This window comes from Pleurodeles waltl, chromosome 4_2, assembly GCF_031143425.1.
Source record: "Pleurodeles waltl isolate 20211129_DDA chromosome 4_2, aPleWal1.hap1.20221129, whole genome shotgun sequence".
NCBI classification, from domain to species: Eukaryota; Metazoa; Chordata; class Amphibia; order Caudata; family Salamandridae; genus Pleurodeles; species Pleurodeles waltl.
In genome coordinates this window covers 796,889,061-796,914,952 of record NC_090443.1, presented here as the reverse complement: position 1 = coordinate 796,914,952, position 25,892 = coordinate 796,889,061, and the positions used below count along the sequence as shown (strand labels likewise).

The 25,892-nt window shown below is 41.1% G+C and overlaps 1 protein-coding gene across 1 annotated transcript in view; it reads left to right on the top strand.

The window, feature by feature from the left end:
- Positions 1-25,892, top strand: part of LRRC7 (leucine rich repeat containing 7) — a 1,681,735-nt gene that overhangs the window by 977,373 nt on the left and 678,470 nt on the right. The window contains exons 10-11 of the mRNA XM_069232450.1: positions 1,699-1,773; positions 4,971-5,115. Of these exons, the coding sequence (XP_069088551.1) occupies positions 1,699-1,773; positions 4,971-5,115 (220 nt within the window). The remainder of the gene's footprint in view (positions 1-1,698; positions 1,774-4,970; positions 5,116-25,892) is intronic.

Here is a 25,892-nt window from a genome sequence, read left to right as displayed (position 1 = left end):
CACAGAGCCATAATGCATTTCTCAGACCTGGCCCTTTTACTAGCGAAACAACTGATCATGCGTAAATGGAAGGCAGCAGATCGCAAGTCGGCCTCTGCATAGATCTTTGCTGGTGTCGGCACAGGTACAAAGTTCACTTCTGCACAAAGAAAGGGAAAGGATCTTCGCAAATACCCTATTTCTGAGACGTGGGATGTACTTGTGGAGACGCTAAGTGAGTGAGGTGCCCACTACTCAACACCCCACTTGAGGGAGACCCACATGTTACACCGTTCCTACCCTTCATTTCTCCTTTCTTTTATCACACATCATCATGTGTTTACTACAACACCTGAATCTTCCATATCATTGACACTATCTTGTGTAGCCCTAACAGTGCCCTCTGTGTATTTGCTCATAATATACTCCTCCTTTGTCAACTTAATTGAGTGCAGTCCCTGTTTAGTTTCTCAGTGTCTTTCATTTACCTACTGTTTCTTTATCAACATGCTTTCATAACATTAATGCCATTTGCATCCAGTGCTGGATTACCAAATAGGCAAAGCAGGCACCAGCCTATCGGCCCCACTCCTTTTAGGGGCCCGTGACAGCTGATCAAAATAATATTGATTTGATCCTGAAAGAAAATTACAATCAAGTGTTCTTAAATAGTTTCCAAAAGATAGAAAAAAATAAATCAACTCAAAGAAACGAAAACTTTACATTAAATACTCTATAGAGAAAATCCTAAATTATTGTAATGTACCCATTAACAACTTAAAGTACATAAACCATACACATCAACATAACAGTTTGTCTCTTAAAAGCTCATCTTCTGTCAGCTGTCAGTTTGTAAAAAAAATCGTGCAAACTACTTATGTGTAATGTTTAGTTTTGTGCAATAAAATGGTTTATTAAAATTGTTGGTTGTTAAAATTAAAAACGTACTAGGAGATCATTTGCGAGGGGGTGCGCGAAATTTTACTGCCTTGTGGCCTCCACAGGATTTAATCCGCCACTGTTTGCATCACTTGACACTTCTATTGTCCAGCGACCCTTTTTTTGTGGGTTTTTTGACCCACCATTTCCTAATTGCACTGTTAGTACTCATGATCCTACTTGGTGTATGTGCATGGACGTTTAACCCATCTTATCTACAATGCCGCACTTTGTTGTACTGCAAGGACGCTCCTCTGGACATATGACTTTAATGCATACCTCTCTGTAACATGTTGAATTACACTGTTTTGAAACCTTTGCACCAAATGCCAATAAAAACCATTTACAAAACAAATAGGAGCCCACGTGACATTTCAATTACAGGCATAAAGGCGTACACGCTTGCTTAGCTCCTTACAGAGCTGGCTGGGAGGCACATAAGAAGGCTGAATTGATTGGTACGGAATCGATTGCTTTAAAATGTGAGTCATCCAAATCAACCTCTAATTGGCTACTTCTATTGGTATTTTGCTCTCCGTTTTCCTATGGAGTTCGTGTATATCGACCCTTCCACTAAATTCGCAACACACAGAAACAGCTTGTGTTCATTAAACCTAGAGATCAGTCGACAAAAGGTTGTGACGATCATAATATAATTCTTACTTTATTTTGTTTATGTTAATATACTGCTTTGGGTCTAGAGTCGTCTTATACAGTGCAGACGGAGGGGACGTGTACAATGTACGTTTTCTAACCTAGCTCGTTTGATTTGTTCCACAGCCTGAAGGTCTGGAACAGATACAGAACCTAAAGGAATTGTGGCTGGACAATAATTCACTTCAAACGGTTCCAGGGGTATGTATATTTTAAGCAGTAGCATTTCTCTCTTTTATGTACTGAACAGACCATAAATGTGCATTTTCCTTGTACGATACTCGTGGTAAGAACAAGTTTTTAAGATGACTGTTACATTGGCGGACTAGTGCATCTAGGAGGTTACTGCAAGGAAGAAGCAGGGATGCATTAAAGTTTATTGAAGTTCACTTTATTGTCGAATTAGGGAAACACTTATACAGTTGCATCATCAGACTCATCAACGTAGAGACTATTACAAGTATTGAAATGTAAAATGTAAATCGTAGGATTTATTCTCTATCACATCTGCTCACTCCTAGACACAATAATCCCAGTTTCTTCTGCCTCTGGGGCGACCACCTGGTCAATTGCAAGGCCTACTGTCCATCATGCAGTCTACTGATCTACTGGTTTTACCTCACTTTGACCTCCCTCTCCTCTGTCAAGCCACCCAATCAGGGGATCAAGGCTGCTTGACCTAGTCAATCTCTTCCTCAAATATACCTACGATTCCTCAGGCTGACATGCTCACTCTTTGGACCAGCGCTGTTTACTGACATATTGGTCTTTTCCTCAATTGGAGAGACCAGCCCTACAGCAAGCCTGCAACCCAACCATTCTTTTCATCACTGGGGTCTAAGTTCCTTTGCTGTGCTTGCCTGCTCACTCAACTGGAATGGTGTACCTAAAACTTTCTTTGCATATCTTTGACCCCCTACACCTTTAAATGATTATAATTAAAATGTCCTTAAGTAATCAAATTTTCCATCCCTTGGCAATGTGAACCGCCCACTTGCTAAGTTCCAAGCAGCCCAGTTAACAGCTTCCTGGCCGACTCTGCCTCAGAAATCCTGGACCTATAACCTGAGCCGAATACAAGAGACAGTGGTTGGTCCATCCAAAGCCACGAGAGTGAAAGGTACTCTTTCCCACTGGCTCACATTCTCACGAACGTCACCTGCCCACCTGCTGTCCTTAGATGGTTATATTTCTGTCCCCCATACGTATTCTTATTTTGAAATCTATGATGACCTGTCTAAGAAACAGTGATCTGCAACCTGTTCGAAGACAAGTGTGTACAATCCCCATGTATAAATTACTTTATATTATTTGATAAAAGGACTTAGAGATCCGAACTGCATAATCGTGCTGAACCCCTGCCTTAAATCAACCTGGATGACTTTAAAAATATTCTAAGCATCAGCCAGTTGGCTGATTATTTATTGCTTGTGAGACATCAAGGAGAAATGTTGAAATGTTTTCACTTGCTTGTTATTTAAATTATTTTTATCAATATTACACTTTCACAACGAATTGTGCATTATCATACAAAGCAACATCAGACAGAAAGCCTTTAGGGCTGGCAGCTTTGCACTTGGCAGAAAATAAATGGACAATAAGATTCCTGTTCCAAAGGAACGAAAGGCTTTCCATATATTATACACGCCCCCCACCTGCTCTTCAATACCTCCTTCCCACCTACTCCTCCTTTGCTAGGCTGCTCTGCTATTAAAAAAGCACAGATAAAAAAAAAATATTTACCTACTTTACCAGTCCAAAGTGCATCTGCCATCGCGGATCAGTGAAGAAAAGAAATTTAGAAAACGGTGCCACAGGCATGTGTGTCGATGCATGCCTGCGCATGTGCATCACATGTATGCACAGCTACAAAATGACACAATGATGTATTCACACTACACTATGCACGCATTACATCATGTTGCATTTTTCTTTTTCTGTTTTCATTTTAATTTGCCCGATGATGCACAGCAGCAGCAAAAAGCTTTGGCAAAGCCAATAGGTCACAAAGGCGACACCTGTTGTCTTTGCCAATGCTTCCTGATAGTGTCTCCAGCTGAAATAATTCATCCTTATTTCATCAAGAAGAGCCGAAGTCGGAAGCCCACCCCCAAAGCATACTTTCAATCAGTAAACATTGTTACACGTTTTTGAGCAGCTAAAATGCACAAGTGTGTGAGATCAGTTTGTTCAGCTACTTGAGCAGCTGTGGAAATACACGAGGAAAGGAGAAGCAGGGATGAATACCGGAAATCTTGTAAGAGCTATATGAGATGGAGGCTACAAGAACGTTTCATATCTGGACAGTATTTCATAGAAAGACACTGTGGCCCTCATTACGACCCTGACGGTCTCTTTTGAAGGGCTTAAATTATTGTTATGATATAAAAGTGTGTGTTTTACGTAACACTTACAATCTGCGCTCCTTTCCCTTTCTACTGGCTCTTAAGACCCCCTCATGTGCCCCTTCTCGTGTAACGATTAACATGATTTATCGGCGTGATTGTCTGAAAATCTGAATCTCTCCCCCAACCCCCAGTCGTAAAACCGATCTACGCTGCTTTTTGAGCCCCAGAATGTACTTTGTTGGAAGCGGGTGGATTCTGGTAGATGCCAGTGGGTGCAGAAATGGATCATGGGGCTGGCAGAAGGACAGGGAGGAACACATTCTTGTGCCTGCGTGTTCACTGAAAATGTCACCCCAGAGCTCTCTGCCCCTCTGCCATTTTGCTTGAAAACTCCTTGTGAGCTTTGTGGTGGGTTTGTATGTTATTGGAAGACGTTAGTGCAATAAAAATATCATTTAGTACAACTGTTTAACAACTGAAATGTAATTTTAAAAATACGTCTAAGAATCTCTCACGGAATAGGAAAATGAAAATATTCTTAAGGTATGAAGGTAATGCATCTTAATCGGAATATGCAATGGAAAGGTGAGGTAGTGCTTGTGAATCACATAGCAAGGCTCTTTTCACGTACAGATGTGCTTCTGCAGGTTTTATATTTTCTGCCACCTCTGCTTAGCTCTTTATAAGGGCCTCTCAAGTGATGTACCATGAACATATGGCAAAAGCACTTTGTTCATGTTGGATTTTTCACGATCTAATCAAATGAGGTTTTTAAACGATATTGCATTGAATGTTAGAGAAGTCATTATCATCAATTTTATAATTGCCCTCTTCCCTCACTATGTGCTTTCCACATTAAGCTCTGGACGACTAATTTGGGTTTTGACAATTACTCATGATAATTTCCTCGTGCACGTTCATTGACTGAATAATGAGATATTTCTGGGCACACTATCACACTGATGTTTTATGACTGAAACTACAGAGTCACACATGAAACATTGTAACAAGGTCATCACGCTAATAGTTAGCTGTTCTTTTTGCATTAAGCCTATAGGAAAGTTAAAGCAATTGATCTACCTGGATGTGTCCAAGAACAGGATAGAAACTGTCGACATGGATATTTCTGGATGTGAATCACTTGAAGATCTTCTGTTGTCATCCAACCTGCTGCAGCAGCTGCCAGACTCTATAGGTGAGAACAGACTCCATTGGAAAACCTTGTTGCTGTACTTATTTATAATGCTGCCGTTTCTTCTTTTTTAAACACAATCCTATGTGTAAATGCAAACTTGAAATGTTGTTATTCTTTTCTGAAAGAGTGTTACCCGAAAGCATTTATGAAATGAAACAGGTGCAATCTGTTTTCAGAATATAAAGTGAGCAGCAGTGCTCACAAATGAGGAGTAGGCCCCTTATGTATGTTAGAGAGGAGAACATAGAACTTCTTTAAATGTGGCGTTGCAAGAGCGAAAATTTGGAAAGTCCAACAGTGTACATGCAGCAACCTACAGTAACTCGTAAAGGAGATTCATCCTGCCTAACCCAAGTTTTCTGAATCAATGAGCAGCCTTGGTCACACCGAGCAGGAAAATTACATTTTATACTATCCATATCTCTGAGGCTTTTACTCGATACAAGATGTCAAGTACCAGAGTTATTGTAGACAACATGATCCTTTGTACTGCACAGGCCAAGTACATCCTAAAAGTGCAGCCTAGGTCATTTAAAGAAAATACCCAAATATCATTAGGTAGCAGTTCACTGTCCCCACTGTTTCCATATTTCATCATAGTAAACAGTTTAGTTCCTAATTAGGATTTCCTAATTTATGGCTTTCTTTTTTCCATGCCAACACTGGTTAGGATTGATTCCCCTCGACCACTTCACTCCAAATGAAAGCTAACTGTGAGGAAGTGAGTTACTCATTTGAGAATAAGGGGGAATCCCTACTAATTTAACAAACACACTCTGATTAGGTCTCAAAACAAGTCTCAGCGAAACTCTGCTCAACCTCTGTTTGCTACAGAAAGATCTGCAAGCAATTTCCCCGTGAAATGCATGTTACCTTCAAATAATACCAACAATTTTAAAGTCGAAAAAACAACACAATAAAATTCACAAACCCTACCTTTAAAAACGAGAAATTTTAAATTGAAAAATACCCCTGAACAAGAAAAGTATGGCAAAGGGAAATAGTGATATGCGTTTTTAAAATCCGAAGACAAAAAGCACCTAGTAAAAATAAAGTGCCAATGTAAAGTCTCAGTATGTGGTTGGCTTGGACCTAGACATAATATCAGTCTATTCACGCTGGAGTGGAGACCAGATGCCCAAAGCAGGTCGCTGTGGTCCAAGTTTTTATCTTTGACCTAGTATACTTTATAGAGGTCAAAGACTTTAACAGGATAAAGTCAGTGACAGTAACTCAAAGTTGGATACATTGTTGTTGAACTCCGGCAGAATCCATTGGTTTTGGCACCAAAAACTCAGAGTGGGAAAAAGCTGGAATTTGACCAGCAAGATTACTTCGTTGTTCAGGTAGTTTTGCTTGCCCTGGACCAAGCTTTTACCTTCCCACTTTTCTTCAGCTGCTGGAAATTTTCCTCCTGTTTCACTCCTGCAGCCCTGTGGAACCTAGATCAGGCTTCTAGGCAACTGGTCTCTCTCTAGCCAGGACTCATGCAGGGTCCAATCCTAATTGGTCACCTGGGCCTTCTTGGAGTACAGACTCTTCTAAGTTTTGTGTCCCAGAGCAGGCAAACAGGAAGTCACACTTGGGAAACAGTTTCAGTCTCTTAGTGCCATCGGGAGTCCATCAGTCCTTTTCTTCCAGCAGCTTCTTCTTGCTTCAGTGTTTAATGCCCATGTCCAGTAGTGTTGTGATGAGGTGATGATGAGGGGCCATCTATATTTACACTGTGCAGTGATAAAAAAACGTTTTCTACCCAGTCTTGTCTACTTTCCCAACCAGTTCCAACTCCATCTGCAACACTTCTTCTTTGCTTTACCTTCAATATTTTCGAGACACCATAAACCAGTCTCCTATATACATGAGCCCCCCCTTTAACACAGCAAAGAACTGTTCTACCCCTACTGGGGTTTGAGCCAGAATGTCTAGAAGGACCGTGGGAATGAAAGCGAGCAGACTGTCTCAACCCTATTTGGCATCTTCATGTCTAAAGCCTGTCCTTTGTTCTGCCAACTGTTTCTGTCCCTCTCCCAGATAGCTAATCTCTGTAAAGAGGCCAGTTTTTTACCTTCGCTGAGCCACGGACCAGGACATGGTCCTCTGCAGAGCAGGGTTGTTAACACAACTTCTGGAGATGCGATAAGTGGCCAGCTTTGGTGTCTCAGACAGCACAAAGTATATTTTTCTAACGTTATTTTCACACTAAAGTTACTAAAAATGTAACTCCACCTTTAGATTAGATTTTTAAAGCTAAGTAGAAAATAACTTTGAATCATTTTGATTGCATTTTTGTAAACAGAGATATAAGTTTAAGGAATTTAATAATACCTAGATCTGTTCATGGAGAATCAGTGAAAATAGCTTTTGGTTTGGTCACTGTGAGTTTACACTGTTTCCAATTTGTTGGATGCCACTTTCTTCTAGTTAGTTAGTTAGTTAGCTTTATTTCGGTAAAATAAAATACCATCAAAGCACATGGACAAAAGACATAAATCAGGGTTAAAAGCAAAAAATGATAACACTGCTAGGTGGTAATAACAAGCAATAAATATAACAATTCTCCCATATCACAAACCTAATTTAAAAATACAATAGAATATAATAATAAAACATTTAAGAATGACGAAAAACAGTGTTAAAAGGAGTAACTACGAGCCACAAATGTCACATATTCTCAGTTAGTCTCAGTTAAGAGCTAATTCTCATCTCCTCGCCATAATATTGGCTTTCGATTTACAATTGCTAACTCATGGCAATAATAATACTGAGTGACATACTTATGACTTCGGGGATTTATGTCTGATGGGCCAAATTGCCTCCAAGAACTTTGCCAATGAACATGCCACATTATCATAAGCATTTGATTTAAAAATCCTAAGAGCTAAAAACCCGCTCCCAAAACCCATGGATCTGCAGAGTGGTATAAGCCAACGTGCTCTCTGCTTAGAATAGGCGAGGCAGCAAAATAAAACGTGGGCTATATGTTCAACGATTCCACATCCCATCGGACAGAAATCACTGTCAGTGCCAGAATTAGTCCATTTGCAAGTAAAAGAGCAAAGTGGTAATGTTCCTAACCTAAATCTGATACAAAGTGCATGTGCTAAAAGAGATACAATCAAGTCCATAAAATGCTCAAATTCATAATGACATTTCAAGGATAAAACGCTATTGGTTAAACTAAGCAAGGGGACCTCTGCTATTTTTGTCATTTGTACACTTAGCCAATATGCATCTTTCACAAGCTGCACAGCATTTTTTGGAAGATGAGAGGGGTCCAACCAGAAATCACTCAGCCCAAGATCAAAAAAGGTTTCTTTAACGTAATTGCACCACCTAACTTTCTTTAGGGCTTACGTACTCATCAGGGCACTAAGCCCAGCTCTATATAGGCCAAAGATGTCCAAGGACCATATCCTGATCCAGTGGCCTTAAGGCAGCAATAAACGAAATGGGGTGAAGATTCAAATCCAATATAATGGGCAGAGTCGGGGAACTTGCCGCTATTTTTAATAGCATTTTCAAGATTTTTTTTTAAACTTTCTTCAAGTCATTCAAATTGCAATAACCCCATTACTTTGCACCATATAATACTCCACCCCTTTCTTGGGCTTTGTATATTTCTATTGGAGGAGTAATTGCAAAGCTGGGAGATTTGGCAACATATCTCAGAATACATCCAGATTTTTGTTTTAAGCTCATAACAGAATTTGGTAAGTGGGCCTGCCATTTATGGGAATCCTCCAGTCTTATTCCCAGATAATCAAAATCGGTTACTCTTTCTAAAACCTCTCCCTCCAATAATATCTTCCTTCTTATTTTTTGTTGTTTTTTTGTTCAGGATCGCCAAACACCATATATTTGGTTTTGGAAGTATTCATTTCCAAGCCATGGTCTTTGCAGAAGCAGATTAATAAGACTTGAGGCAGTTTGAGATAATAACAAAGTATTGTCTGCAAACAGCAGACAACTAATCTTCTGTCTAAAGCCAGCCTGTAAATGGCTCAGTACTTAATTATCATCCATCCACACCTTTAGCCTACTCAATACCTGATAACAATTGTTTTTGTAAGTTATCCAGGAGACTAATTGGTCTATAATTTCCTGGTACCCCCCTCTGACCTTTTTTGTGAATAGGTACAATGATTGCTCCCTTCCAAGTTTTAGGGTGAATGGCACTTACTAGAACAGCATTTGACACCCTATTAATAAAGGGACCCCAGTAGGCAAGATCAGATTTAAACATATCCGCGGGTATACCATCCAGCCCAGGGGCTTTGCCTGATTTTTGGACCCTAATAGCAATCTCGGTTTCCTTAAGGGAGAAGCGGGTGAGGTTAGATATAAGTAGCAAATTCTCAGTGGATTCACTCTCAGAGACAAGAGGAAAGGCAGGCTCACGACTGTACAACTTTGAGAAGTGGACAATCCAATCTTCAGGGGAGATGTGACAGTCATGAATAGAGTTTTCACTATGCCCATTTCCGGCTACCAGGGTCCAAAAGTGGTGAGAGTCTGTGTCCCTGGCCGCCAGTAATAACTCCTGCCACGATGTTTCTTCCCATTGATGTTTACTAGTCTTGATTGCAGATGCATATTCACGCCTAGCATGGAGTATCTCAGTTCTATCTTTTGATTTTATTGCTCTTAAGAGACTGCTCTTGACGTCCTTACATATCTTACCAAACCACCTGTGGTGCGTTTTTTTTTCCAAACATTTATTCACACCACTAGATCTGATATATAGCTCTCTTATAGCAAGAAAAACACCCCCATGCAGGTCCATTATCTCATTCGGGGAGCATGGGGAGGAACTAATAGGCAGTTGGCAAGTAAAAACTAGATTGCAGAGTTTTTCCCATAGTTTATTTGAATTTCTAAATGAATCCCATTTCAAGGTACGCCGGTTAGAAGATACCTCTAGGAAAAGGGGACTTCATGATGTAGTTGTGCACCTTTTTTTAAGAAAAGCTGTTTATCATATATTACCAAGAGAGGGGCGTGATCGCTATTATATTGATCACCCACCTTAAGGTCTTTGACAATATACCATAATCTCACATCAATGAGTACAAGATCGAGAATGCTACTATAGGACCCTCTAAAATACGTAGATTTTGCAGGGGCATCAGATGGAAAACGGCCATTACCTGGGTGAAGGCCATGAGTTAACATAAGATCTAAAAATTGCAGGGCCCTGACATTAGATTTTGTCTGCTTTCTCTGGGATGTGTATGGTGGAATATCCCATATCCTATCCTCTATCTGAGTAATTTCTAAAAAGGCAGAGTTAGGTTCCAGGGACACATTAAGGTCACCAGCTATTATAATAAAATGGGTCAAGCAATGGTCTACCAAAAAAACATTCAAAATCTGAATGGTTTTAGACGTTTGGGTAATCTTGTCTGTTGTAGACATTAATACAAAGTAACGGTACGTCTTGCTTTGTCTGAATAGACAGAGTCAATATATCAGGCGACTCCACGTGGACTTCTGTAACTTTACCCACCTCCAATATTCTTACCCAGTGATAAGCCCTCCTGCTGCTCTACCCGCAGAGGACCGCCTGGCTTCCTGACAAAAGGAACTAAACCCCTGTCTATATATATTTGTGGTAACCCAAGTTTCTTGGAACAACCATATACTGAATTTGTCTATGTACTTCCCCCAGTCAACATCTTATTTTTTTGTTTCTGATTCCTGCCACATTCCATGTTACAACATTTTAAGTTAATGTCTCATGGATCCTAGAGCTCTCCTGAGGGATCACAGAAGGGTTCACTCCAACCTGGCTCTGTATGAGTTGTGATTTAGATATAATATATTTAGATGGCAACGCCAAACTCTTCTGAAAGGAAGAATCTAAGATCCAATCTCTAGCTATATTTATGGTGGTTTTAGAAATGGATGAATTGCTGTCCTTAGAGATTGTCCAAAATGACAGTCAATCAACACCTGATGGACCTGGCACACATGGGCTAGACCTCTGTTCTGCGGAATCATATTTCTTAGTTTGAGACTCATCTGGTAAACGACCTCCCGTAAGCTCATAACTTTGGTTTTGAGTCTTGGCTAATAAGCCAGCTCCCACCTTGTAGGGCCTAGTGCTTATGAGAGAAGACATTGCATTCTGCATAGGGCTATTCTCAAGTCAAATGATTTGGAGACAAATACTTGACCCATTTTGCATGGGATGACGAGCTTCCATAGATAACAATACCTTTACCAAGCTTGAGCTGGCTAAGGTTAACTTAATAAAGTCCCATTGACCTATCTTTTTTGTAAAGCGTTTAGCCGAAATTATGTCTGAATAAATAATGGAACCACATTGTCTGGTATGTCTTAGCCAATATACAACCTTATTTTTCAGGGATAAATTATCTTCATGCGAATTTGGAGATAAAGGAGGTAACTTGCACATATAAAGTGAATGATTCTCACTAGGGCATGTACAAAATGTTTGAGTAACCGTAGAGTCCCACATCATTTTTACATGCAGTCGTGGCCCAGATGAAACTCTACAATGGTCCTTAGAACACAATGACCCATTGTGATTGGCCGGAGAATCACTTGTGTTGTATAGTGGCCGAACAAAAGCACTAGGACCAGCTGCGTTCACAATGGGTCCTGGTTGCGAAGAGGAGGGGATATTAATAATCTGAGGTCCTTCTCTTTGAGCAAATACAGTGCCCCCATCAAACTATTTGCACGCAAGATGTTTAATACTTCTTTTAATGCTTGCTTTAATTCCCTAACCTCTTCTTGCAGACCCAGTATAAGAGAAGCCACCTCCAGCTGAGAGGAAACCATAGAGGGTAGATGTTCTGGAGATCAAGAATTTAAGAAACGGCCCCCATGATCACTTGTTTGAACTTGTATGTCCAATGGAAGGAAGCGATTAGAGCATGGTTATGAACAGTCACAATATCTTGCGTAAAATCATCTGAATTTGAATGTGCCGTGCTCCGTCCCATAAGTTTTGTATTTGGACCATCAGGCTGAGATATAAGGATGGACGAAAGGTCTTCATTTGGGGGGACATTTTCTCTAGATGGGAGACTTGGAGTCAAAAAGGGAACAAGAGTACCAGATGTTAACCTTTTCTGTGGGATCTTCTCTTGTTTTTCAATATAGATTCGACTTCTTCAATCAGATTATCGATCTCATTAGATACACAGTTTGAGAAGGCATATGATGGTTGGTGAAGCTTCGGGAATTTAGGTTTTACTAAGCCCATAACAGGGCTTCCTTTCGCCTTGTGCTTACCCATTATAAAACACTGGCACCTTTACACAAATTCAAGTGCCAAACAGAGACCTCCCTGCGTTCCTACCTTAAAACCAAGGGGGGTGGCCCAGCCTGGCCTCACACGGTCTCAGACGGGCGCAGACGGGCCTGCACTTGGCCCGCGCATGTCCTGCACTGCGGGACGGTGTGACGCACTAAAAAGCACTCATTCTCGGGCTCTACCCCTCCTCAATGCACGGGGCTCCTGGGACAGGGAGTCCCCTGCTGCTGCTGCCACTAAAAGGATCCTGCACTGCGGGAGGGTGCGACACAGTACAAAACGCTCGTTCTCGGTCTCTGCTCCCTCCTCAATGCACGGGGCTCCTGGGAAAGGGAGTCCCCTGCTGCTGCTGCCACTGAAAGGATCCTGCTCGTTTATGTACAACCTTCACTTGAAGGAATTGGTTTAATTCAACCTTTTTTTAATGCAGCATCTCACGTTCTCTCTGGTAGAAAGCAAATCAAAACTTTATTACGAGCTGAGGCATAAGCAAATCTGTTAAGTGTAGAAACATCAATGCAACTGTTGTGGCCTATTAACACGTAAGCCCTGAAAACTCTTCTACGAACTATCTGTGGAATATCAGTGGGAGCTGGGAACCTTCGTTAACTGTTCCGATTCATGGCAGATATGGTTAAATACTCTAATTGCCACTCGGTTAATCAGTGTAACCTTGATTTTAGACTGTGCCCATGTAATGAGGTCTCTAGCAAGTCACTGTTACATTTTACATTTTTTGTGGCTTCGTATAAAAGATTCACCAAAATTGTTTTAGTTCCTTTTACCAAATCTAGAAATTTTCGGTATTATCTCTAACAGTTACCCGAAAGATGAGACTTGTTTTATGTAAGCTCTTTGCTTCACGCATCAGTGCGATCTTGGGGTACAATGCATTTTAACAATTTTTTTTAAAAGTGTCTGTACTTTTATATTTTTAATATTTTTTTTATATTTTAATCTGATTGCCATTATGTATCTTTTCTGCCTGTTGTTATCCCAAGGATGGCGCTACGAAGTTGTAGTTGCACGTTTGTTTTTCTTCTTTATTGCACGTTTGCACCCGCAAGGCATAGCCATAAAAATGAGAAAAGTAGACGGATTTGTATACTTTTATGGGTGCTCTGCAACCAAATAAAGTTTCTTGATTCTGATTCTATATTAAGCATGCAGTTCCGTGGGTTACAAAACAAACTTTAGGGTTACTGTAATTAATAAAGTTCGGTCTTCCTACATCACAAAGGCAGTCTTGTCCATGTTTTACCGTGAAGCTTTTTAAGCTGCACAGTGGTGCTCCTGGCAGCCATTTATTCTTATACTTTAGTTGGGTGATCTACGTACACATTGCAACACATACATGACATCAAACTTCCATGCTGTTGGTACATTTTGGGATTTTCCTAATGCAATGCTAATATAATGATTTCCCTTTTCCCAGACATGGCAACTATCCTTTGCTTGCCTAGAAACTGCCCAACTGAAGAAAATCATCATGTCACTTTGCTCGTGGGAATATACCTACATATTTGTGAAAATTGAAGTGATGCTACACCCTATTAAGATCACACGTAAAAAAATAGTCATAAACGGCACTGTCAATATGAAATTGAATTGTTGCTGAAAAGGTAACACAGAATATTGACCCAGTTAAGGTCCTGGAGATTACCCGTTGCTGAAAGGGTTTTACTGACTCACTGTGTGGCAATGCTATTCAATGGTTTGGACCATTACTGAGAGCGTGGTGAAATTTCGTGAGAAGGTGATGCTCTTGAAGTCAACAGAGGTGAGCAAAATTGGGCTTAGTAGTTAATCTTATGTCATGGAATTCTGATGTGGCAGTATAATGTCACTGATGTCAATGCAGCCTGACCATTGTTGGGATCCAAATGCCATGTACATCGGTAAAAAAAATAAGATTTCTGGGGCGGTAATGCATTTGAAATCAATAGATGGGAAGTATTGGTGTTGTGTTCATGTGGTTTGATGCCAGTGGAGATGAACCATTGGAAGTCCAATGCTGCTATATAATGTAATTGAGGTCCGTGTAGCTCAACTATAGTTTGGATGGTGACACTGTTGACATAGGTGGAAATTAATTATTGTTGAAGAAGGTAAAAGTTTGTGAGACAATAATGCTATTGAAGTGCAAAGTAGTGAACTTGTGTTGGAGGGATGGTGCAGCCTGATGTCATTAGAGTCAATTGAGGTGAACCGCTGCTGTGAGTTATATTGCACTATGATGCCATTAATGTCAGTGGAGGTTAACCTTATTGTGCGGATGAGAAATGAATGTGACAGGTTGATGTTATTGAAATCAATGGAAGCTGGATCCCATTGAAGTCAGGGTGGGTGATCTATTGCTTGGAATGGTGGTAGAGATTTCAAACTAGAGTTTTGCACTTTAAAGTCTAAGGAGATAGTCTGCTTGTTTGAATGGGGATTTGAGATTGGAAGATGATTCCACAAGGGCTAACACTCATTTGCAAGGGTGATGTGCAAGAAATCGAGGTGTATTGCCAATTCAGCACAACGAGTAACGCTCAAAAGGTATCTGTTTCCATGCCTGAGCATCAGTAAGCTTGGTAGCAACACCTATGGTACGAGCAACAAGAAGCAATTCAGATTTTAGGAGTTAGCTATTGAAATACTATTTTTACGGTAAATGTCCTCTAATTAGAAGGCACTCTGAACATGGTATGTTGGTTTACCTTTTTGTTTTAGAGAGCTTCCTGGTAATACTATAGGTTATGGGGAAATTCCAGGGTCCTAATAAGGGTCATAATAAGTCAGAAATCTCAAGTGACCTCACGTTTAAGGTGAGCTATGGTGCAAACACTGGTTCATTCACAACTGCACATTTTGTAGTTCTGTTTCCCAGTTATAAATTCTATCCTAATCCTGCCAGAATGCAGAAACATGAGCTGAAAAGAAGCCAAATATCTTACCACAGAGTTCTGGCTGTATGTTCCAGGTGGTCTAACACTCTCACTTATCCTTTGCATTCTGATATCTTCAATTTTGCATTTCTTGCTGTAAATGCAGGACCTCAAGTATTTGATACAAGGTAGCACGAGCTGGGAAGATACTCATGGCTAATGTTGTGATGCTATAGTCCTGATCACCCTGCAGTTTACATGTCTCACCTCAGTCCTTAGTCACCCCCCTTATTGCATACATGGGGCTTCATACCTCTTCTCTGGATCAATGAGTCTCACCTTCCAGGGTCAATATTTTATTCTTTTTTACTGCAGGAACACTTAGTCACTCCGCCTAGTCTCTGTGAGTCAGTCTCTGAGCTTTGTTCCATTACAAAGTACAACACTTTCATGTACAGTATTAAAGCAAAGTGCTCAGCATCCCAAAGTATGGCAGGCGGGCTTGTAAATCGGACATACAATGCAAAATCATTATTTGTAAATGTTTATGGTAATTGAGATATTTGCAAAGTAGGGGCTTAGTTACAACAAGCGGTATACCACAATATAGGAAAGAGAATGACGGAATATTGTGCAGCACATTACAGAAGCACTGATATGTGATACATTATTAATTTATTGGAGAACGAGGAGTAGCTTTAATGAGTATAGAACTGTGAAATGGCTTTCTCATCATGGAGCTGTGGGGATTTTGTGCTCAACAGTTAAAAACCACATTGCAAACTACATAAAAGATGTTAAGGAGGCAGCAGAACTACTAGTATGCACAGGTTTTGATTTTGCATTTAGATATGCATAATTGTATCTAAAATCAGAAGTATATTTTGCAAATGTAAATTTCCCATTCATGCAGCAATCTTTTCAGTGTTAGTGTAATTGTTCCACATGCTGGGTTACATACTGTTCCCGTGTGAGATTATGTGTGGAGATTTAAGTGCAGTTTCCATTGACAGGAGATCGTGCCCCTCAAACATTCTTAGAATCTGGAGTAGGTCTTCTGGAAGGCTTACTACCCTTTTCTTTTAATGTAATGGAGATATTTATTTTTATTTTCCTGAGATGGTGGGTAGGCCAGAGGGCAGCAAAGACCAACATCATTTGCAGTTGCCCTGTTTCTCCTGCCAGAAAACCAGTAGTGCTCAGTTCTTAATGTAATTAGGCTTTACTTGTCCCTGCACCCATTATTGTCCAGGACAGGGGTGTCAAGGTGTTTTGCTTTACTGCTGACTGATCTGAAATACACACACACTGAAAAGAATCTCTGGAATGCTCCTCATAGTCTAAAGAAGACATTTATTAAATCACACTGCAAGGCACATTTAAAATGTGTGCAACAAAAAGATGAAAACATGTACAAAGAATCTTCAGTCTATAAACAGCAAATATATGCATGCAAAGATACAGATACCTATATTTATATATATATGTTCATACACAATGCAAAGCAAATAATTAGTAAAAATTCATCACCATGGGGCACAGTTGCTCCTTCATCTTTTGCTCAGTAGCTTTAAGCCGCAGACTCCAAGATCAGCTGTTAGGAGAAAAAGAGAGATCTACCCTCATGGGATGTCAAGCATTTGATGTCTCAATTTTGACCGAAGACTCTGAATCTCCCCACAGACAATCCTGGGTCTTTTATATACCTTAAACAAGCCAGAGAGGAGATTTCCAGAACCCCCCCACTCCCTCCCTGTTAATTAGAGCTACTTCAGGTCAGCTTTGAAAGGAACACGCTGGAACTGGCCAGGATCTCAACGTATCCCTCCCAAAATTAAACCAGTCCCTGCTGTACCATAATCATCATCCTAGTACATTCTTATCAGACTAACTTCCCCATTTTATGCGTTAGTTCTGGATGAGAAAGAACATGCAGACATGTAGAATAAAAACATGAGCGAAAACATATTGTGGACGGAAAAATACTTGCAGTTTTAACATGGCGGTGAAGCTAAGGCTAAGATAATTACAAAATGGAGTCTGTAGTTGGTGGCCACTAATGTGACAGTGGACAAGCTAAGCTACGTGCAACGTAGTGCAACATGGAGTCAGTAGTAAAAACACAAATATCATTACACAAGGATTGACTACTTTAGAAACTTGGAGCCACGGGGGTGTAAGGGGCACGTGCACCCATTTTGTACACCTCCATGGCACTATGGTATTACTGAAGAGGCCTCAGACAGGTGTGTGGCCCCTACTGTAATACTAATAGCTCTGGTTCACATGTAGCACTAGAGCTATCTTGAGAGCGCATTCCCTCATTTTCATGGGGGTGTGGCCCCATTCGAACAGGGAATTACTTTTGCAACCTTGCCCTATTACATATGCAGGCGCAGAGGCAAACAGGCCATTACAAGGTACACTGACAGAGCACCACAAAAAGGTGGCACACCATTAAATAGCCATCGGAGGGCAGCCCTTTAGAGAGGGTAAAGAAAGTACCATGGACCCTCCCAGACATTCCCCTGCAGGAAGTGAAGTCACTCACTACACCTGCCTGCAGGGTGATCTCCGTCCCCTCTTTAAAGTGCAGGCAGCTGCTGCCTGCACTGTGAAACACATAGTGGCTTGGAAACAACTGCTCAGTCTTTCACTGAACATGCTACCCTCTGTGCGGCTGAGAGTTCATTGCTGCCCAGGGGGCAGAGCATTCATGATAGTACAGCGCACTATCCAAGCCTACGCCAGGCATACCTTTTGAAAGGTGTACATGGCATAGACCAGGATAGTGCACCCATGTAACACCTAGTGTTAGAGCTGACATCCTAGACATGCTACTCAGGATTTTCACATCTACTTGTTGCCTTCACTCCTTATTTTCCTGAGCTTTGCAGAACTTGTTTTTGTTAGCATTAGGACTCTACCACTGCTAACCAGTGCGAAAGTCCTTTTGCTCTCTTCTTGAAACACTGTAAAATTGTCCTACATCTAATTGGCACATTTAATTCACTTTTCAGAAGCTAGTAAATAGTACTACATGTACCAAGGATCTGTAAATTAAATGCTGATAGTGGGCAGAGGCACTCACTGTGCCACCCACCAAATTAGCCTTTCAGAGCATCTCAGCCCTGCACTGCAGCCTGTAGTCCATTTTCAAAGTGCCGTTTCGTACAGGCAAAAGAAACCTTTTTCCAGGCCTAGACTTTCCTTGGTAATGCTTGTAACACACCCCTAAGTTAGGCCCGAAAGGCTCATAGGGCAAGGTGCATGGTGTTTACAAAGAAGGATACATGTGTTTACATTTTACATGTCTTGACAGTGAACATTTCCTAAACCTGTTGTGCACTCTCCCTTAGGCCAACACTGGGTTACTTAATTACATTTCATAACTTCAGATTGTGGGCCGATAGATATGCTGTTTACACTCAAATAAATTGTAATTTAAAATCACATTTAGAGATAAGTTGTATTTTAGATTATAATTTTGAAAATGCTACTTTCAGAAAGTTTGCATTTTCCTGGCCAAAGTTTCTGAGACCTTTCTAGAAATTTCCAGGTGCCTGGACCTGTTAAAGGTTCTCCCTTTAGGAATGTGTAGTGGGCCCAGACAGTGAACAATAGGACCTGAGTGTAGCTGGGAAAGGGTCTTCCTGACAGGATGGCTGGTAAGGATCTGCCACCTGCCCTGATTACATTTCAAAGGATTTTGTCCACAGCATACACAAAGAAACCTAACACTGGGCTTGCCCTTGCCTTTGTCACCCTAGACAGTTGGAAGCCAAAACCAGGGGAAGAACTGGCCAGAACTTGTTTTGATCAGGGAATTCCCCCACACATAGGCTGGCACCAGGTATAAAATTAGGACCCTTCGAACCATTCATCAGTGTAAGCTACAGGGACACAATGAGATTCCAGGGGCCTTCCTGCAAATGCAGAGCTGACCAGTACCAGCTGGACCTGCCTTGACCTGCCTGAGCCCTAATGCTGGCTTCTGCTGGAGTGAGTCCTTATCTTCAAGAGGTGCCCCCCAGGTCCTGGACCCTTGGCTGGCATCAGTGAGAGCTCCTACACAAGATTTCATCCTCCGCCTCTATTTCCTTCTTTTCCTCCACAACATTGTCATGTTCCTCTTGCTCCTACACTGTAGATTGGGCCTCCTCACAGACTCTGGGGGTTTTCTGTACCTCCTTTTTCTTAAATCTCCTTGATGCTGGTAGCCACTGCTTCTTGCAAAATATTTTCATCTCTGCTGACTTGTAGCTTTTAAAGTTTCTGTGATTTATCTCCATGTTTGAAGCAAGTATCACAGGTGCACAAGTGAGGTAGGACTTAAATTTGGAAAAAGAGAAAGAAAATATGGCCATGCAAGGAGAATTTAAAAAGCTGTCAATTCTGATGTCAGATTATTTTACTGAAGTTTAGTTTTGCACAAACTACTGAGTGACTTTGCACAAACACAAGTACTGGATCCTACAAATGAACAACTAGGTACGAAATTGGGTTATTGGGTAAGAGGTGTTGAAGCCTCCCTGAGGCAACACCCTAAATCCTTGTAAGGGTGAACCATAAAACGACAGCAACAACATCCTCCACCAACCACCAATGTGAATTTCCCGCAATAGCCGGTACTTTGCGCCACAGCGATGTCTATCTTCAATGCTCCAACTGCCCTTCACAGCGAAAGTCTCATCCTCGTAGTCTCCTCCAACATTAACTGGACTCTTTGCATTGGACTTGAGGAGGCAACTCTTCAGCTGGGCTAACCTGGTCACTGTACCTGGCCCACACTCCATCGTAGTCGACCTGCACTTGTGATTTTCCCTCGATCTAGTGCAATCAGATGACTGCAGGTGGCACTTTCTGCTTCTTGATGCTATTTTCAATGATAACTTTAAAATTCACTTTCACCATTTCTACTGATTTTATTGTGTTCTGGTATCATCTGATTTGTTGAAATTTACTCTATTTTTCTGAATTGGTTGGGGATTATTCTTGCATTGTATCTTCACTGTAATACTTTTTGTGTGCTTCATAAATACTTTACACATTGCCTGTAAGTCCACCCTGACTGCTTTGTGCAAAGCTACCAGAGAGTTAACCGCTGGTTAACATATTGACTTTTGTGGTTCACCCTGACAAGGAATGTGGTTGTTGCCTGAGTGCGGAGTCCACCCCTCTCAACCAATGAGCTAGCATTTTGCTAAATCACCTACATGAGAAAAGCATGCCAAAGAGTTTTTCAGGACTAACAAGAGTTTCCAAAGTGAGAATGTTAATTTCCTGAACAGCCACAAAGGCAGCATCTGGTAGATTTGATATTCTAACACTTCATGTCTAGGTGGATGTGTTGGACAGGTTGCTTGCAACCAAATCAAGCAATATGATTTAGGTAAAAATCAATAAGGACAATCGGTGAGGAGAAACAAATGTAGCTGATACAGTATAACTTTATTGAGGACAATAGCACACTCATGTATGTGTTGGCAATGCTGGCTAAACAGTAGCAGAGTAGTTACAAATAAATATTGCTATGTTAGCTCAACAATAGTAAAACAGTCTCAAATCAATTACAATGCAGTAAGTTAAAAGAATATGAATAATTCAGTGAATTAAGATAAAGTTGGAAAAATAGACCTTGCGTCATTATATCCTTGGGTTGCTTGGTTTTAGAAGGCAGCACTGGGAAGCCTGCTCCAAACTCACTCTCTGTCTCTCTCTAGGAACGGCACAACATAGACAGCAGCTGTGGGCGATGGCAAATCGGCATGACTCCATCTGTAAACTTTCCTAAAGGCCCTCCTTTTATGCATTAAAAGCTTGCTTGCACAACATCATGTTCCTTCCCTGTGCCAGTTGTTCTAGTGGTGTTATCAGTTTTTTCGCTAACCCAACTCCTACCAGCTCACACCTTTCTCTAACTGGTACCAATCAATCATCCTCCCAGGGCCTTCAAGATAACCCCAGGTTTGCATGGGTCAGAATAAGCTCAACGGTATGCATCCCCCAATCCACACGCCTTGGCCTTGTACAATAAACACAACACCTTGGAAGCACATGTCATTTTGTCCATTAGGAATGGCAAAAATTAGCATCACAAGATCATCTGCTCTCTCAATGTGGTACATGGGTTTTCTGCATGTATGTTCACTCATCAACACTGCCTAAGCTAGTTAATCCTTTCCTGTCACAATGTCTTCCACACAATAGTCCCGATATACTGCACAGTGGAGAAAATATTTTCCGGAACAAGGTGAGAGGTCCCAGAGAGGGCTCTCTAAATCTCTCAGAACCTCACAATTGTTCCTCAAGACACCACTCAAAAAATGCAGGTGAAGCACTGTTTGCACATGCAGCACTTCATCATTCTTTGTCATGATCCACAGAAGTACTAAAGCTCTTAAGTGTGAGAATTATTCAGCATGAATCCTGTGAACACCATGTTCCCATGTGAAAGAAAATGTTGCTTTAAAAGGTCACCACAGAAACAATCCTATATTTATTCCTGTATTTATTTGTCAGCCATATATCCTGCTCCAGTGTCCGGTAGCACCTGGTTTACCCAAAAGGACTCCAAGGTGCTTTTACCTTGAACAACCATTGACTTGATCTGAGGGTATTGATGCTTCATTTGACACTACTTCGAATGAGCTCCAGCAGATTCTATAAATTTATAATTAGCTATATTCAGTGGGCCCATCCTTTATCTCAAGTTGGCATACTCCTATTTTTGGCCATTAGTGCTGATACTCAATAACACATTGGAGCTCTTAGGCATTCCTGACCTCTGTTCCTTTTTGTATTTATACCGAGACATATTTTCAAATCAAACAGTACATTTAATGTTAAGTACAACTGTTCTTATGTCCACACCATCATTTGGTGATAGCTGGCTAAAAAATTATTGGAATGAAAAATGTTTATTAAAAGAAAAGAAAAAGAAACAAAGGAGGCAAGAAAATGAAAGGGAAAGAAAGCATAGAGGAAGCACATGGGTAAAATGTCTTGCTGTGCTCTTCCATATGAGGTCATTTCATGGTAGAATGTATCCCTTTTACCTTGAGGAAGAACGTCTGAAGGTGAGTGTGCATTCAATGCACAATACCAGTTTAATAGTGCTGCCAGGCAAGTTATGCCTTTTGGGAATTTTGAACCTACTAGTTGCAGGAAAGGTTACCTTTCACATGGATATCTGTGGAGGAAGAATACAAGACAGTTGACACTGTATTGAACTCTAAGCCTAGGAGACAGGGCAGGATAGGGGGAAGTAATGGAAAACTCAATTATTCTCAGAGCTAGACTCAGAAATTCTTCTTAACTTTATTTCAATCAAAGGTACTTAAATCTTTAATTATTTCTTTTTTTTATTTTTAAATTGCATATAATATGTGGCTCCTTGGCTAGCCTAAAATGTATGCTATTGCTTCAGAAACTTGTGGCCAGGAACTTGAATGGTGGAAATAAGAGGTGAAGTGCTTTAAGCGTCAATGTAGCATAAAAAACATACAGGATCTGTAGGAAATTGGGTTTCTATTTGAGGGGGTGAAACCCTTCTCAATCAGCAAACACAATCCTTGTCAGGGTAAGACACAGGCAAACCCCAAATTAACTTTTGCTCAGCCCTCTGGTAGCTTGGCACAAAGCAGTCAGGCTTAAGTTAAAGATAATGTGTAAAGTTTTTAAGCACCACATCAAACAAACAATAGTGAAAACACAACACAAGACAAATCCCAAACCAATTTAGAAAAAGGATGCATAATGCAACTGTGGTTTCGAGGTGCTGTGGGGCTGCACTGCAAAGTCCTGAATTGAGGATGCATTATGCAGTGGATCGGAGTTACTGCTGGGCTGCAATGGAAAGTCCTGCATAGAGGATATGCTGTGCAGCAGTGGTTCTGAGGTGCTGCAGGACTCGGCATCATGTATGCTTTGCGCAGCAGCAGGTCGGATGCAAGGCTATACTTTCAGGTCCCCCTCCAAGGGGGACAAGACTCACAGTATGCAAATTCCATGTGCTGGGTGCAAGATAGTTGGCGCCTTTTCTGTCCCTGAGGCTCTGGTCAGGATGCCAGCCAACTGGCCCTTGGAGTCACTCTGGTAATCCTGGGTTGAAGATATTGGTCTAGTTCTTCTTGCTCAGGCAGCAGAGCAACAGAGTAGCAGTCCTTCTTGCCACAGAGCAGCACAGCCTTGCTTCTGAGTCTGAGGATCCAATAGTTATACTTGGTATCAGCTTTGAAGTTGGAGAAGTTTCTAAAGGGTTCCTTCCTCAAAGATGTCTGGAATTTCCTGCCTTTCTGCCCTGGCCCCAGCTTGTCTGGGACACAAAACACTGGTGTAAAACTCTTGTGAGTGTGCTGAGCCTTTGTGTGTGCAATTGGGGTATGTGACAGCTCCACCACGTATCAAGTCAGAGATGGCTCATCCTGCCAACATATATTCCCCCTTTGTCTCACTGTTTGGGAGTTTACACAAAAGCAACTTCAAGTTACAGCTAGTCATGTAACTATGATATAGGCTGCAGCCACTATATTGTTAGGACAACAAAGTGCAAACTTTCTAAAAGTGGGAATTTTCAACATTATTACTTATAATCCAACTTTACCATTACAGATCGATTTAAATTACAATTCTTTAGAGACTAAACTCCACATCCCTATCTGCTCCCCATTAAACATTAACACCTATTAAATGTAATATGATAGCCCACTGCTATCCTATGGGAGAGATGAACTCACAGTAGTGAAAAATGAATTTAGGAGTTTTTCTCTACCAGGACATGTAAAGCTTAAAAGTACATGTCCAACTTTTTAAACTGCTCCCTGCTCTGTGAGCTGTTTAGGGCCAACCCTGGGGGTGACTTAAACATATTAAAAAGGACGTTTTAGGCGTGGCAGATGGTTTACTTTGCAAGGTCGAAATGCCAGATTAAAACTGCACACACAGGCTGAAATGGCAGGTCTGGGGCATGTTTAAAGGGTCAATTAAGTGAGTAGCACAAACAGTACTGCTGGCCCACTAGTAGCATTTAATTTACAGAGCCTGTAGAACCATTCTGCTAGGTACGTACAAGTAAGCTAAATGTGCCAATTGGCTGTAAGTCAATTTTACCATGTTGAGCCAACAAAAATGGGTTGACAAAACAGGAGGATAAAGGGAAACAGTATGGGGATGACCCTGAAGAGAGGGCCACGTCTAAAAGAGTCCCATCATATGTAGGTTTGCATAGCTAATGGAAATGAATGAGAGAAACCTCTAGCCATATCTAGTTCAGTTTTGGCATGCAACATTTCCTTATCACATGATGTGCACAAGTGTAATGGGAGAACTTTGTATGTGAGCAGTGGATTTCAGTTTACTTTCAGATGATAATATAAAGAAATATTTAGGACCCAACTCAGAAAAGTACATCGGTGGGCAGAGATCTGTACGCATGTAGATTTATTCTTGTGACTTGGCATAAATCACTATCTATGTACAATTCTGGATTTCTGGGTGCTGAGTTAAACCTAGTAGAAGTACTTATCCTACCCTCTTGCAGGAGGCTATGGCACACATGACTCAAAATACATTTGTAGAATTACTTCTCGTAACTTTACAGGCACATTTATGCATAAATCTGCCACATATTGAAATCTTTGCTAATGAATGGGTCAACAGGGATCATCTGAGGAAGATGTTACACACCAGGCAAATATTACTACTGAGAACAGATAAATAGAGCTCACACCCATATCTCTGCCATCTTTCCATTATGCAGTAATATGTAGGGAAATCTCTCATTAGCTACTGTTGTTTTATATGTCATTATCTGTATGAATGTGTGTCATTTGGACATTGTTAGAAATTGGGTTTCTGGTTGGCAGAGATATGCACCCTGTCCAAACAGGACCGGCAATTCTAGTCAAGGTAAGTCAGATACACACCATAAATTAACCTTTGCTCACCCTTTCGTAGCTTGGCACAGAGCAGGGAGGCTTAACTTAGGAAGCAATGTGTAAAGTATTTCTGCAACACTTAAAACAATAAACAGTGAAAACACCAGACCAAAATAATCCACCCCAGCTTAGAAACATAGGGCCAGATGTACGTAGAAAGCAATTTGCGACTTGCAAATTGCGAGTCCCTGCGACTCGCAATTTGCAAGTCGCAAATTGCTATGCAGTACGGTGTCTCAGACACCGACTGCAACTCGCAATGGGGTCGCAATGACCCACCTCATGAATATTCATGAGGTGGGTCGCAAATTGCGGCCCCATTGCGAGTATAGGCACTCGCTAACATGGAGGCCTGCTGTCGTCAGCAGGCCTCCATGTTAGCGACCTGCTTGTCAATAAAGCAGTTTTTTTTTTTTTTAAATGTAGCCCGTTTTCCCTAAAGGAAAACGAGCTGCATTTCAAAATAATCCGAAACCTTTAGTTTCGGTTTTTTTCAGGGCAGGGAGTGGTCCCTTGGACCACTCCCTGCCCTGAAAAAATATTTTGGGGTCCAGTCCCAAACTGGAAGGGGTCCCATGGGGACCCCTTCCAATTTGCGATTGGGTTACCATCCACTTGAAGTGGATGGTAACTGCGATGCCATTTGCGACCGCTTATGCTGTCGCAAATGGTATTGCATCC